At 40.2% G+C, this 16,071-nt stretch overlaps 1 protein-coding gene across 1 annotated transcript in view; it reads left to right on the top strand.

Annotated features, from left to right (window-relative positions):
- The first annotated feature begins 15,273 nt into the window (after positions 1-15,273).
- The window catches only part of nkx6.2 (NK6 homeobox 2), a 2,062-nt gene continuing 1,264 nt past the window's right edge, over positions 15,274-16,071 (top strand). The window contains exon 1 of the mRNA XM_028467697.1: positions 15,274-15,978. Coding sequence (XP_028323498.1) covers positions 15,552-15,978 — 427 coding nt within the window. The 5' untranslated portion in view covers positions 15,274-15,551. The remainder of the gene's footprint in view (positions 15,979-16,071) is intronic.

Below are 16,071 nucleotides of genomic sequence, written 5' to 3' on the forward strand. Positions count from 1 at the left end.
TTACCACCACTAAAAGCTCTATATATAATTGATGTATTATTATAATTATTATTTTGCATCACATTACCATATAGACAGTGAATAATCCTGTGAAACAGAAAAGTATTGTCTTGTAATCGATCGATTTCAACAATGTACCTGCTCTGATTACCAATTATTTAGATTGTAACTATAACAAATTACAGTGAGCCATAATTTGTAATCTCATTACTAAACACTGCAATTCGTTAATCCCCAACACAAATTAAAGAAGATCTGGGGGGCAAAAGAATGCTAACCTGGTAGTGGCATAATAAAGAGATCTGAGTGGTGATACTTTTCACAACAGCATCTCCTTTTGCAAGATCATACAACACATCTTCAATATGAAGAGAAATCAGCTCCTCAAGGACAACATCCACAATCCAAAATGTTTTTTCATACCTGTTGTTCATCCTGCATCTTAAAGTTACAAAATTACTATGCAGTCCATTTTAAGCCAGTGTTCACTGAGGCAATTGTGGACAATTTAAGATGACAATCTTTTCAAATCCTCTGTGATCTGCAAAGGTACGGTTCTCAGCGGTCCTGCCTCTGCTGCCTGAGCCAACTCAGCAGAGCAGGGAGAGCACAGCCAAAAACAATGTTGTTCCAAGCTAAAGTTATTGAAAGGTAGGCTGCGCTACCCAGCACTTTAATTTGTCATGAGTCCACTGGTTATTGTGAGCTGATGTGCAGCCTCCAGTGCACTTTCAGAACAAAGGGGGGAAATTAGCAGATAAACCAGTGATTTATTGTTTAAAATCCATCAAACAAGGGTTTTCACTTTTGAAAGGTCACACTTGTTTGGTGCCCATTTAGTTTTTGGCAAAAATGTGTCAAAACTGCTACTACTGACTTTAGCAAACCTTACACTATAACCAAAAGAGAGACACTCATTACTCAAATGCAGGGAGCAACCTCAAGACCAGAATTAGCCTATATTATGTCATCTAAATTTGGTGAATGCTTATTCATTGGTTCAATTTTTTCTCCGTCTTGTGCAGGGTTGCGGGATATCACGCACCATTCCAGTCTCCAGTGAGGCAACATTACCAAGATAATTTAATTCTTTGGTCATTTAACCTAGCCTTGTTGGGAAAAACAAGGAACAAAACAGTTAACGAATGACAACAGTTAACTCATTCGATTCTCTTCTTGGTCAGCCTCTTTCATGGTCTTCACACACACAAAACCATAGCGCCACATTACAATAGAGTGGTGTTATGGCCAGTGAGTTGCACCACAGAAATTTTAATCCACTGTTGCAGTCTTACCAAACAGGTAGAGTGCAAAGGTAAGCTCTATGTTTGATGTTGGACATTCGGCAAAAATTCATCTGAAAATGCTCAATAGCTTCCATATTATTTCCCAAAGTGGTTCAACAATTTTTTGTTGTCTAATCCCACTACAAACCAACCACCAAAGTGCTTTAAGATTATTCAACACACTGTAGTCAGGAAATGAGACATTTTTGGCTGAATATCTGTCTAAACCAGTGACATGCCATCAGGGTAGGCAAGGTAGGCAGTGCCTACCCAAGGGTGAATTGATATTTTGATTATTTGTTTTAATTATAATATAATTATAAATTATTTATTTTTCCATTTCCAATAGCCTACAGTACCTATAAATTTGAGTGTCCACATTTTGTGCATTTCATAGCCCAAATTACTAAACAGAGCTATTTCCTGGAACAGCTGCACAGTCTCACTCGGCGGTAAGGCAGAGGGAGGCCACACCCCCTCCCAAAGGCACATTGCTCCTCTGCCTCCATTCCTATTGCGTGTTTTTACGTGTGTGCGCATGCGCAGTCAGGTCCCCAAGATGACAACCATTTAGCATAGCGCGGTTACGTCCAAAGGCAGCGTAGAGATAATAACATATCCATCTGTAGCAGATGCTGACCAGGTAACGGCTTGAGACACAGCACACAGAGGGTTTTCTCGCTCATTATTGCCCAGTATTTTTTCAGATTTCTGTAAACTCAGTTTAGATTAGCTCCTCTGCTTCTTCTGTAGACTGCTGGTAGCTCTCCCATTCAATTCATTCAATCACAAACAGTCTTTCCCTAGATCACTTCCTCCAATCTTCTCTGTCTGCTAACACATCACTGTTTCTCAGGATCTGGTATTTCAGTGGATAATGTATAACATGTAAACAGTGGATCACATGTGCATCTCACACTACTGTAATGAAAATCATGTTCATTGCATTTCTCCTGTTTTACAAGTTACAGCAGTTTCTTGTGCATGCGTAGTTTCACTTCTGTCCATTAAATAGCAGAGGTGTGTAAAGTACTTGGTAAAAATAAACAAGTATAAGTTCTGGTACCAGAACTGAAAATTACTTTGCTAAATGTTAAAGTCACCCATGGAAAAAATACTTTAAGTAGTTCAAATTAGCTGTAGATAGTTACCAAAGTACCAAAGTATTGGTAAAAACAAACCACACTAATTATCACAAAACATTGAATAATCCTGTATTAGTGGAAATACAATTGTAATATGCAGATCTCAATATTCTCAAAAAGGACTCAACATATACACAAATTCATACACTGATTCTCAAAAAACCACTTTTTATAGTTCTCCTCTTTCTTCTGGATAGAGGTCGCCATCTAGTGGGTTTCTTGTGATCTCCTTTACAGTTACTTCAACAAACCTCAAAGTGGTTTCTGGTGAGTAAAGATTTTCATTTTGTACAGTGAATGTCATAATCATCTCCTCTAAACATGTTGGGGACGTTATTGTATTACATTGACGTGACCAGCATAACAAGATTCTATCCAGTTCACACTGCAACAATGCAAAATGTGTCAAAGACATACAATGACTCTCATGTACAAAGGGTATGTACTGTACTTTTTCATAGACTGGTGTGTTTAAATTAAAATGAAAGGTTTATTTGTACCAATATAATACATTATTTATAAATTAACTTGTCTGTGATAGACTGAGAGCAAGGTATTGACCTGTATATTACAGACTTTTGTTATTAAAAGTATATTAGTATTTGTCTTGCATGGGTAATCTGAGGATTGTCCCCCATTATTGCCAGATTTTCAAGGTCAGCCGTCTTCTGACCCACAGCATAGGCTGATGTCAAGCTACTTTTTCAACCCTGTATCACTTTTACCCATTCACATGTTAACAAATGAGCTGCGATAGCAGGCCAACAGTATTTGTGTGCCTCCGCTATGGACATCTCAACTATAATTCACTCATCCATCCATCCATTTTCAAACCCACTTGCTCCTGATTTCTGGGGTCTGCCGGTGCCAATCTCCGGCTCTCATTGGGTGCTGGGCGGGGGTTCACCCTGGACAGGGCGCCAGTCCATAACAGGGCAACACAGACGGACAACCACTCACTCACATTCACTCCTTTGGGCAATTTTAGAGACAAAATCAACCTTACAGTCATGTTTTTGGATTGTGGGAGGAAGCCGGAGTACCCGGAGGAAACCCAAGCAGCACGGGGAGAACATGCAAACTCCATACAGAAAGGACCCAGGTGTCCACCCCAGGGCTTGAACCCAGGACCTTTACTCATTCAGTAAAATCAAAAGAAAGAGGGGAAGGTTGCCCTACTCTGGTACCAATTATTGTTACTTCTGACAAAATATAGATAGTTTTTGCTGTTATTATTATTCCTCAACTCACACGCACAAACAAACAAAAACACATACACTGTATATTATTATCATTTACATTAATTTAGGTATCTTCACTGTATTTTATCATCTCTGTCTTGCATGTTGCTGAATGTCTTCTTTCCTTTGTTATTCATTGTAAGGATGATAGTTTTCTAATCATGTCGAGGTGAACCAAAACTGCCTTTTTCAATATGAGTTGCACAAACAGGTTAGCATAAGGGCTATGATTAAGTTTAAGGTGATGACGCCCATTAAAATGCATTACTTTGCAGTCACCACCAAGAAGCGCCACAGCATTACTAAACTCGTGTCATTCAGCCTGTAAACAGTTGCTAGTGCTCATTCCTGGCGTAGAGCACTGGCAATATCCAGGCTTCCAGTGCTCTCATCGGACTAAGAGGCCACCCTGCCCCCTATTCGACCCTGCCCCCTATTGGTTTGTCTGCCCCCGCAACCCTGAGAAGAAGCAAGCAGGTTGGAAAATGGATGGATAGGTACTGTCTGCCTCAGACAGTGAATTAAGAACTTCTATAATTGAACCAGCCAGCTTAGCTGTTTAATCTCAATAGACTAAATATGTCTCACACATTCATTACGGTAAATATATTGGACAGACGGTAGTATGTCAGCAGGTTTAGTTTAGATCAACATTTTTGGAAAGACGCCACATGCTTTCAAATAAACCTATGATTTGCACTCTTCCTATACTGAGGATGTTTCAATAGCATCAGTCCATGCTTTGCCTCATTACTTTCATTCATAAAGTTGGAAAATAGCTCTTTTGGTAGGTGTGTACTACTGCCATTCTTTTAATGCATTGGTTAGCTGGCTCGCTGGGTGTCTTCTTCTTTGGTTTATTAGACTGGGAAGATAAATGGATTGGTGAACTAGCGCCACCTTACATTGTGGTGAGTGACTGATTCATTACACCAGAAGTTAAAGCTGCAGTATATATACGTTTTATTTGACTTAATTTAGTCAAGAAATCCATAATGACCTTTGAGCATATTGTAATTCAAAGTGTTCTGAAAGGTCAGTGTAATTTTACATTTTCTCTTGGCTCTGTATATGAAAAAGTCAAAATGCGTTTCCACCCTCCATTGTAAAGTGTAAAGACGGTCATTCCAGCAGGAGAAGTCCCCATTGCGGTGTTAGGCACAACGATTACATGGCAAAGCAAGCGGGAAAAGGAAGATTGACGTAGTGAAGCAACAGTCTAAAGGCACAAACATATTCGGACGAAACGAACGGAATGGAGAGTTGAACGGACTCAAAGCGAACGTCCGTAACTGTGCGCTGACCGTACTAGTATCAGAGGGAGAACAAGAACAGACTAGATGAATTGCATGTAAACCTAAGAGAAGCATATCCAAGGTGAAGAGAACAGACGCAATTAATTTGCTGTTTGGAATGCGGAGTGGAGTGGGTCTGAGCGGCAGTTGAGATCATGTGGGTGTGCATGTGTGAGCCTTGTGGCAGGGCAGGAGCTGTCGGCAGCATCCGCTGTTCAGGGGAGTAACTAGAGAGAGATACGTGCATTCATGTCAGAGTCTCAGTCTAAAACATCAGAAAATTCCCCAATAACACAAGATAAATAGCCTACATTTGTCACTAGTCTCTTTTGAGAAAAGAATCCCTCAGAGCTCCACAGTTGTGCGTGTTCATGATGATATCGGTAACGGATGATATGTTTCAAAACAAGAAAGAGAAGGGGGAGCGTGGTTGTTTCTTTACAAGTCTCACAATTCTACATACTGCAGCTATAACAGTTAGAAAGTACATTTAATCAAGTAATGCAGCTATTTAAGTACAATCATTTGAGTATCTGTATTTTACTTAAATATAGAATTGTTAATTTTATACCACTGCATTTGAAAGATACAGTATATAGTATTGTTGATTCCAATATACATCTATAGATGCCATACTGCAAATACTGGACATACTGCAAGATTTGTTTCAATAAAACAACAATGTAAAATTAAAAAAAAATATTCTGTTTTACCAATAGTATAAATATGTTACAGTTGTGTTTGGTGTGTTAGTGAGAGCAGCTGGTGCATGAGAACATATTGCTTTTCAACAAAAAATTAGCTATGTTTTAATTAATCGCAATTAAGTAAATTTTTTCTACCAACCAGACATGTTCTATTTTTTTTTCAGCTTATACACTGAGCATACCCTGAATGCAAAGGTGCAACAGTTTTTCATCCAAATGATCATCAGATGTGCAAGTCAGTAAACAATATTGAACTTAAGGAATCTTAAAGTGCATAACATGAACCTGTCATGAAGACATATTTCCTTAGGCATAAAAAAAAAATAAAAAATACAAAACATTAACATACTGTATGTAATGATATTGTGTGCCTCCTGTTTGTTCTCTCAGTTATAACAAACACTTTTAGTGCAACTTAGACACATCATCAGCAGCAGTGTATCCTGGGTTCATTGGGTGTTTCGGGTCTCACAACAGACACCCTGGTGACCCAGCCAAGGTTGATCAGGCTCTGGCTTTTGTCTAAGTAGCTTATGTGGCCTACGGATCCCCCTGCTTGATCCACAGCCATCCTGACGCTTTTTCTGCTGCATCAGTGATGTCTCTGATGGCTTTCCTGCTCTGCAGGACCTTCACTCCCAACATCTTGAGTGCCTTGATGAGAGACTGGCAGACAAACCCTCTGCACCCGACCTCGACGGGGTTGCATCGGGTCCTCCATCCCTTGCTTTGGCATTCGCCAGCCAGCTCCACATTCTTGGCCCTCTTCCTCTCAAAGGCCTCCTCCACCCGGTTTTCCCAGGGAACAGTCAGCTCCAGCAGGACCACTTGCCTTATTGTTTCAGACACCAGGACTATGTCTGGCCTGAGTGTAGTAACCGCAATGTTCTTGGGGAACTTGAGCTGTTTCCCAAGGTCGACCTTTAGCTGCCAGTCTTGAGCTGTTGCCAGCAGCCCCCCTGCTTGACTCCGGTTCTGCTGTGGCTTCTCCTTAGCCATAACAAAGGTGATGGACAGCCTTGTTGGTTGTTGGTGTTTGCTGGTGGAGATCCCTGTGTTGATGACCTCTGCAATAAGCCGTAGCACTTGGTCGTGGTGCCAGCGGTAACGTCCGTCTCCAAGTGCCCGCAGGCAGCAGCTCAGGATGTGCTCCAGCTATCCAGCTTTCAGGCAGAGAGGGCACAATGGGGTCTCGGCCAAGCACCAGCGGAAGAGATAGACGGACTTGGGAGTACATCATACACTGACTGTATGAGGAACTTGATCCAATGTGGCTCAGATCTCCATAGCTCTGTCCACAAGATTTTCCGGTCAGCTGCCTCATCCCATCGGGTCCATGCACCCTGCTGCCACATCCCTACTGTCCTACCGCAGCGGGCTTCCTCCAACTCCGCACGGACCTCCTCCTGGATCAGCTGACACCTTTCCTCTCCCTGGGACTTGTTGTATTGTGGTCTTGGATTGCTTCCGAGACCAGCCCATCTGGATGCCACTGTTCCCATCAGCTCGCTGTGTCGCAACCGTGCCTCGGCCTGGTTGACTGCCTCATGAGCCTTCCGCTTCCTGCTGGTCGACCTAGGGAAATAAAAGTGATTCTATGCCTGCTTCTATGCCTACTTCTATGCTAACCCCACATGGGGTTGTGCTCTGGCTTGAATTCTCTTGACGTGCTTTACAGAAGCAAAATGCTTATCCATAGACAGCTTCCACTTGTGCTCGATGATAACATTGCATTTTGAACAAAAAAGTTTACCTCCACTTATGAAGCAACGTTGGGTACTGTTTTGCACGGTCCTTAGCCGATAATTTTGTTGGCAACTGAGAGGTATTTCTATCACACATGACTCCATACTGGTTGAAAACAGGATGTGACATAGGCATTTCCTTCTTTGTAGGTTCCTTGTAAGCAGCGCAAAGCCCAGAGATGTGAGTGGTTGTCTGTGTGTGTGTATATTGCCCTGTGATGGACAGGGTGTACCCCTGCCAAGTGCACAATAACAGCTGACCCCGTCATCCTAAAAAGGAGCAACAGGTTTGGAAAATGAATGGATGGGAATATTGTAAATGATCTGAGTCATTTGTTCAAATGAGTGCAGGAACATCTGATTATAGAAGAAAATGTTGGGATTGTTTCTGTATTTTTGAGACTTTTAAGAACTGCTTATAATCCCTGCCAAAGAGGTTATATATAGTATTACGTCAAAATTTTGATAGACCTCACTCCATATAGGATTCCATTAAATTTTGGAGGGGATAATCGAACAATCCTTATCTCTCATCATTGGCGCAATTTCAAAAATTACTATATCCCAATTTGTAATTGACTGATTTTTATGAAATTTGACCAAATTATGTCAGGTTGCTTCTCAATTACGGTATCAATTGATTTTCACCCAGATAGGATGAAGAAGGTTCTGTATTACGCATTTTAACGCGATGTACCAATACAATCTTAACCAACTGTATCATTATTATTGGAGATTATTACAAATCTTTAAAGTGTAAATGATTCTAATACCATGATCAAGAATAGTGATCTAGGTAACTGAATATCTGATGAGGACAATATTTTGCCCCTGTTTATTTCCAAAAGTATTATGTGTGAAAATAGAGTAGTGATTGTGTTATACAGACATATAAATCCACAGCTATTAGTTAGTTTTTTTAGATGCTTAGGACATAGGAGTGTAGATGCAGAAAGGAAGAAATATTGGCAAATTAAGACAGATGGTAAAACAACCAAATATATGGTCATTGGTTCATTATCATACCTTTTATTATCGCTAACAGAATATACATTAAGGCAGGGTTATGTTCCCTTTACCAGGTGCCACAGGGCAACATATATCAACATGTCTTATTAAATGTCATTTTCATTAATGTTACTTTATTGCCGTACTTGGTGTGTTCATTGTTCCTTCAGCAATAATGTCTATGATGAAGTGTATAATGCTTTTGTATGCAGTTAGTAATACATAGAACATTAACCAGTGATGTGCCGTGACCACTAGGGTTGGGTAGGCATGTTGCAAATCGAGACCACCAATGACAATTTCATATGTTTCTGCTGGCAAGTGTTCATTCAATTCAAATCAACTTTATTTGTATAAAGCAATTTCCAACAAAGTCATCTCAATGTGCTTATCAAAATATACAATTCATAACAAAAATCAACATCATAAACACCATTAAAGAAACATAAATCATTATTTAATATAGCCTCCATACTCTCCCAACAAGATATATCTCATGACACGGCAGCACATCCATTGTGTTGGAAACACAGAGAAAATGACAACGACAACTCAGAACAGCCTCAGTGAGGAGCATCCACAAAGCCAATCCTGCCTTTCACTGTAGAAAGTACCAACAATGTTCTGACCTTACCTTTGCTGAAGGTCTGGTAACTCAGGTGTTGGTCTCCATGTTTTAAAAGCTGACGTTTTTCCTATCATTTCTGGCGCTGTCATCCTGACTGTAGTGTTATCCCGCCCACTAGCTGGAGAACGTAGCAGCAGCGGTCACATGGCATCTATTCACTAATGTACTGTGAACTTAAGTAAAGCATTTAGCATAGCACGGTTACGTCCAAAGGCAGCTCTCTACGCTGCCTTTGCACATAAATGGTTGTCATCTTGGGGACCTGACTGCGCATGCGCAAACACGTAAAAGAGGAGCAACGTGCCTTTGGGAGGGGGCGTGGCCTCCCTCTGCCTTACAGCGGAGTGAAAATATAAAAAATAAATAAAAGACTGTGCAGCTGTTCCAGGAAATAGCGCTGTTTAGTAATTTAAGCTATGAAACGCACAAAATGCGGACACTTTCAAACTTATAGGTACTGTAGGCTATTGGAAATGGAAAAATAAATAATTTATAATTATATTATAATTAAAACAAATAATCAAAATATCAATTCACCCTTGGGTAGGCACTGCCTACCTTGCCTACCCTGACGGCACGTCACTGACATTAACATACATAGACTTCTGGGAAGCTTCACCCATAAACATATCATATGTGTCAAATATTAAAGACATATGGAAGGTGGGGAGTCGAGGCAAACAGACGGACTCACAAACGAGAAGTGGTTACAGTTACAGACTAAAGTGATTTAATCCTTAAAATTTAGGAGGAGGTACAAAAGAAATGTAACACACTAATGCCAGCCTTATGTATAAAACTTCAAGTAAGGTGTTACCAAACAAACTACCTCAAATTCACACTGTAATGTAAAGTTGTAGTTTTAAGAAACCTTTAACCCAGTCATCTAACCCTTACAATACCGTTATTGTCCAACTGTCTCAAAATTGTACCTGTATATCTTCTTTAAACCCCTCTAACCTGTGAAAAGTACCAGGACCAAGAGATGATACACACTCACATCACTTGTCAGGGATCATAATAATTTGGGTTTATCACATACGACATGGCAAACTTTTTAGTTATTGTTCTTTTTTGTATTTGTCAAAAAGAGGAGTTTTTGTGTCCCTGGTTGGCTACAAACAGCCTGAATTGATCAGAAGTGCATCATTAGGCAAGGGTCCATTTGTTCCAGTTTGTCCAAATAGAACAAGGATTTATAAACAAAATACATTTCCGTGATAGACTAGTTTATTAAAAGACAAATAACGATAACAATGTTAAATTGTAAGTTTACAAAGATTTTAATTCAAATAAAAATTGTTTTGAACAAAGCAAAACATGGCCCAGGCTTATGTGTGTGTCTGTATGAAATACATCTACATTTTGAAGAAATCATCTACTTTATTTTTCTAATCACTATAGATTCGGTGAACGCACTGGTGAAGCTTCAGCCTATTTAATAGGGTTAAGAACAGTGTTGGGGTCAATTACATTTTTCAATTACAATTACGCATTCAATTATTAATGTTCAATTACAACTCAATTACAATGACGTTTACAGGCATTTTTGCCAATTACAATTATTAATTTGCCCTGAAAGTCGATTACAACTACGTGGTCAATTAAATGGACTTGATTTTATATAGCGCTTTATCCCCACACTGAAGCAGTTTCAAAGCGCTTTACATATCAGCTCATTCACCCAATCACTCTCACATTCACACACCAGTCGTACAGGGCTGCCATGCAAGGCGCTAGTCGACCACTGGGAGCAACTTAGGGTTCAGTGTCTTGCCCAAGGACACTTCGACACATAGTCAGGTACTGGGATCGAACCCCCAACCTCTCGATCAAAAGGTGACCCACTACCACCTGAGCCACGGTCGAACTACAGTTCATTTACAAATAATCTACTGAACCTTTTTTAAATAACCCCATTAAAACTTTAGCTTTCTGTGACCATCTCTTATGATAACTGGTCAGTTTTGACCTGTGTCAGTCAGCTGTAGGATAAAATAAAAAATATTGTTTATCAAACATATTTTAATCATTTTACCTAAATATGTCTTAAGCCCTATTCGCATGGGATTAGTTTTACCTACGGACCACATGTGATTTGTAATAATTGCAGAGAATGTCTGTGATGTTATTCCCGTGCGAATCGGCCATGTCAATAATTTGTAAAGTAAAAATTCTCCCGCAAATTAGCTACTATATTTTGCTGAACTCTGAGGTCCTGTGATAATGCTAAATGCGAATAGGCATCTATGAATTTTGGACAAAAATGGGCGGGCGCTGATGTGTGATTACGCATTGTTTTGTTTCAGGTGTCACAGTCTGAGATCACTTCGTACAGATATCGATTATGAGCATACACAGACCGTGACACCAGGACACATGTTTATTTACTTTTGGTGAAGAACGGAGTTTATAAAACCTTTTGGGTCCCGGGCCAGCAAAACCTTATCAGCCCGTAACGTACAGCAATAAAAAGAGAAGGCTGAGGAGAAAGAGCAATATCAGAAGCAAATGGTAGATCACGTCCTACTTCGCATTGTGTGGTAAGAATCTTTTTTTTCCTTCTGTTCTTAGCCTTCTATTTAATACAGCTGGCTAGCGCTAGCAATAACACAGCACTGAGCTGTTATCAAAAGCCTTGCAAAGTTGTTTTACCGTCAACTCACACACAGTTTTACGTTTTCAGAATTTCACCAGAATCTCAGGCTTCGTTTATCCCGTGCCACATAAAATGCGCCACATAAAAAGCAGACATTGGGGGGTCATTCATTACATGGGGTCCCTAGGTGAAACTAATCCCGTGCAAATAGGGCTTAAGCCATACAACTGTAACATGGTTCCCCATTATGTTTAATTAAATTGTAAATGACTGTTTTTTAATGTGCCAATTAAAAAGTCAATTATCAGAACTAAATTACAATTAAATTGCGATTACAACAATTATAACTAAAATATTTGCATTTCCTGAAGAAAATGCAAGTGAGGATGCAGGCACTGGCCTGCGTCATTTAACACTGCATTAGCTTAGCATTAGCCTAACATTAAAATTAACTAGCATTATTATTATTATTATTATTAATAATAATAATAATAATAATAATAATAATGCATCCATTTTATATAGTGCTTTTTTGGACACTCAAAGTCGCTTTACAGAATTAAGGGATTATTCTTTCACTCCACACTTAGTGGTGGTAAGCTACTGTTGTAGCCACAGCTGCCCTGGGGCAGACTGACGGAAGCGAGGCTGCCAAAGTGCGCCATCGACCCCTCCGACCACCACTAACATCCACTCACACACTACATTCATACTAAGCAATGTGGATAAAGTGCCTTGCCCAAGGACACAATGGCATATACCACTGGGGTGACTGCCACCACACCTGTGTCACCTGGAATTCTAAGCGGTCTCTCATCCACCTACTAACCAGGCCCAGACCTGCTTAGCTTCTGAGATCTAACGGGATCGGGCAATGACACATGCCCACTAGCTAGCATTAGCATTAACCTAGCAATAAACTAGCATTAGCATTAACTAACATTGTAGCATTAACCTGAGTCTAGCATTAACCTAGCATTAGCAAGAACTAGCATTGGCCTAGCATTTGTAAGAATTAGCAAGAACTAACATTGGCCTAGCATTTGTAAGAATTAGCAGTGGCCTAGCATTAGCATTAACCTAGCATTAACCTAGTAATAACATTAGCTAGCAATAGCCTAGCATTGACTTTAGTCTAGCATTAGCCATCAGAAAGCTGGATACTTTACATTAAATGGTTGAAATCCGTTGAATGATGGCTGAAGTTCAAAGTTCAACTTAAATCTTAAAATGCTGAAATTCCCAATTATAGTGAAATGGAACATGTTTGACCAAAAAAATGTATTAAAAGAAATGATAAGATTTACAATGTACAAAAGTACAAGCACTCCTTCATTTTTCACACGTTTTGATATCTTAATTGTCAAAAGTGAGTGAGGATGCCTCCTGCATTACAATTACAATTGACCCTGGTTAAGAACCATGCACTGCACTAAGGTATTTTTGGTTTTGTCAGTCTTTACCAGAAGGGGGCGATGTCGGCCTAATAAAATTGCCACTGACCTCTCTCTCTCTCACACACACACACACACACACACGCACACACACACGCACACACACACACACACTAGCAGCAGCTTCTTGTTGTTATCGCTAGGTTATTATATTTGGCGACTCGTATGTAAATCGTGTATCATATTAAAATAGAATATCACCCACAAAAAAGTGATATTTGGTTTATTTGATATTTTTCTTGAACAAACCGTAGACATGTGTGTGAGTATAAATCGGTGATGAGCCCTGAAAGCTGTGAGCATGTGTCAGATTGGGCAGATCATTGCAGTCCAACAAGCGTCTTTTGTTCTTATATTGGCTTATCTTATCCTCAGCTGTCCGGTCAATTCCCTCATGCACTGAGGTTCACCTCCGATAACATTATCTGCGCATGTTTATAAAGTGAAATCGAGGTAAAAGCACAAAGGCCAGCGGTAAGGGGCGGACATTACAAATATACCGCAATGTTTACTGCATAAATTCAGTAGTATTCAGTCGTGTGATTTTTTTCATGTTTGATAATACATTTCCAGGTATTTACCCGTCAATATTTATAGTTTAAACTTTGGTTACTTTTAAATTCTGGAGATTTTAAACCAATTAATTATGTTAAATTGCGGGTATTTCAGCAGTGGCAATTCTGGTGTTTGGCTGCATATCATGTAGAAAAAGTGCCAATCTTTCCGACATTGATCTCCCTCTGTCACCCTCTAACTGCTCTATCTAACTGTCAAGGGCTATTTATTTATCTCCAACATCCTAGAATAATCCCCTATGAAGCACCGCATCAGGTGGTCGTAAAGCCTACAGTCAGGGAGAAGAAGTGAAAAATAGAGGACTATTTGCTTTATAGCAAATAAAAGCCGTGTGTTGAAATAAGACGCACCTCGCGTTGGAAAACCTTTTAAAATCCACAATCGGTTTTCCCCAATGAGTTGCTTAAATGGGCAGCAAGGTAAATTTGCTGAAGCCTTTTAAGTGTTAATGTAGGACATATTTCACTCTCACAACCTTCAAGCATCTCCATAAAATATTACAGCACTCAGCGTGATGACTGGAGCCTATGCAGCAAATCACACACACTCCGTTAAATGACGGAGAATGTCTAAAAAAAATACACAGATTATCTCCGTAATTGTGACGTAGCCTCAAATAAAAACAATCTTTTTTTTTTATTGTTGTTGTTGTTGTTGTTTTTTTGTTTTTGTTTTTTGTTTTTTTTTTGCTAAATGGCCACTTTTAAATAGTCGATTCTTTAACAGAAATTATAAGAATTATATCACAAGATAAATGTTTTTGCCATTTTCCTCCGAAATTTAATTTTACCTTAAAAATGAGTTTTAAACCTAAATCTACTTATCTATAAAATCAGTAAAAATAAATAAATAAAAAGTGTTGATAATAATAATAATAATAATAATAATAATAATAATAATAATAATAATAATAATAATAATAATAATAATAATATCGGTCAAACTAAAATAAGAGCTAAATAATAAGTTATCCTAGAGTTTCAGAAGCGAGCCATTCTCTGTGAAGTGATTTGCCGATTTCCGCGACGTGAGAGAGAACAGTAAACGCACCATGGTTATTTATCTAAACTGATGATCAGGAGATCTCCAGAATTAAGACTGCAGTTTGTTATAAATCACCAGCATATTGTGAGAAAAAATAACCTATTTTAATTGTATAGTATAATAGTAAAAACAGTCATTCCATAGAGTCTAAATGTTTGAGTCTCACACATGATCCAAAGAAACATTTTAAAGTCTGGGCTTGCCGTTGAAAACAGGATCACATTTACTGAGCAATAGTCTATCTATTCAGCTGCAGTGAGACGCCTCTTGCTATCAGTGATGTTTCTCATCATAAATTAACCCCATCAGTCTTAATATAAAGTAGACTAAAGCGTGTCTTTCATATCAAATCTTGAAAAATCCTTCTTTTTTCTGACAGCACTTTAAAGCGGCATCAGCCGCTGCGAAGCAATGAACTTTGTTTTCCGTCCAATCAGAGCGCGGCTCGCTGCGTCTGGTCCAATAGGAAGGCGCGGGTGCAGATGGCGGCGGTGTTATCAGTGAGTGTGTGTGAAGTCAAACTCACATAGAGGACGAGCCTCTAATCGTCCCGATCAAAAGCAGTGAAACACAGCAGCTCCTCAAACACTGAGACTCGAACCAACAAGAGCCGCTGCGTTCAACCACTTCTTCACGTCCAAGGAAACAAGTTCGCGCAACTTTTCGCCTTGTCAGGACAGGAGTCTTCCTCTCGGACCGGACTCCCTAGCTTCACCCGGCAGAAGCTCTCTTTAACCCCGCCTGCCTCCAGCCACACACCCCGCTCAGGACTCCTCTACCTCTGAGTTTTCACTCCGGGAACTTTGGCTTTTCATGTCCACAGATGTTAGCGGTGGGTCAGATGGATGCTAACCGGCAGAGTGCTTTCGTCCTGGGCAGCACCCCGCTGGCTGCGCTGCACAACATGACCGAGATGAAGACGTCCCTGTTCCCGTACGCCATGCAGCAGGGGCCGGGCTTCAAAGCTCCCCAGCTGTCGCAGCTCAGCTCCCAGCTCAGCTCCCAGCTCTCCATGGGGACCCCGCACGGAATAAGTGACATCCTGGGGAGACCCATCACCACCGCTGCGCAGTTGCTCTCGGGCTTCCCCCGGATAAACGGCCTGGCCACCACAGCGGGGATGTACTTCAACCCGGCGGCAGTGTCCCGGTACCCGAAGCCTCTGGCCGAGCTGCCCGGGCGGGCCCCCATCTTCTGGCCCGGAGTAATGCAAGGCTCTCCGTGGAGGGACCCACGGGTTCCCTGTCCCAGTGAGTTATGTTGTTATGTTAGTGTGCAGACTTTACCCCCTTTTTTAACTGATAACATTCATATGACAACTTGTTTTACGTATTTTTGTATTA

The sequence above is a fragment of the Gouania willdenowi genome, chromosome 15, assembly GCF_900634775.1.
Source record: "Gouania willdenowi chromosome 15, fGouWil2.1, whole genome shotgun sequence".
In the NCBI taxonomy this organism is placed as follows: domain Eukaryota; kingdom Metazoa; phylum Chordata; class Actinopteri; order Blenniiformes; family Gobiesocidae; genus Gouania; species Gouania willdenowi.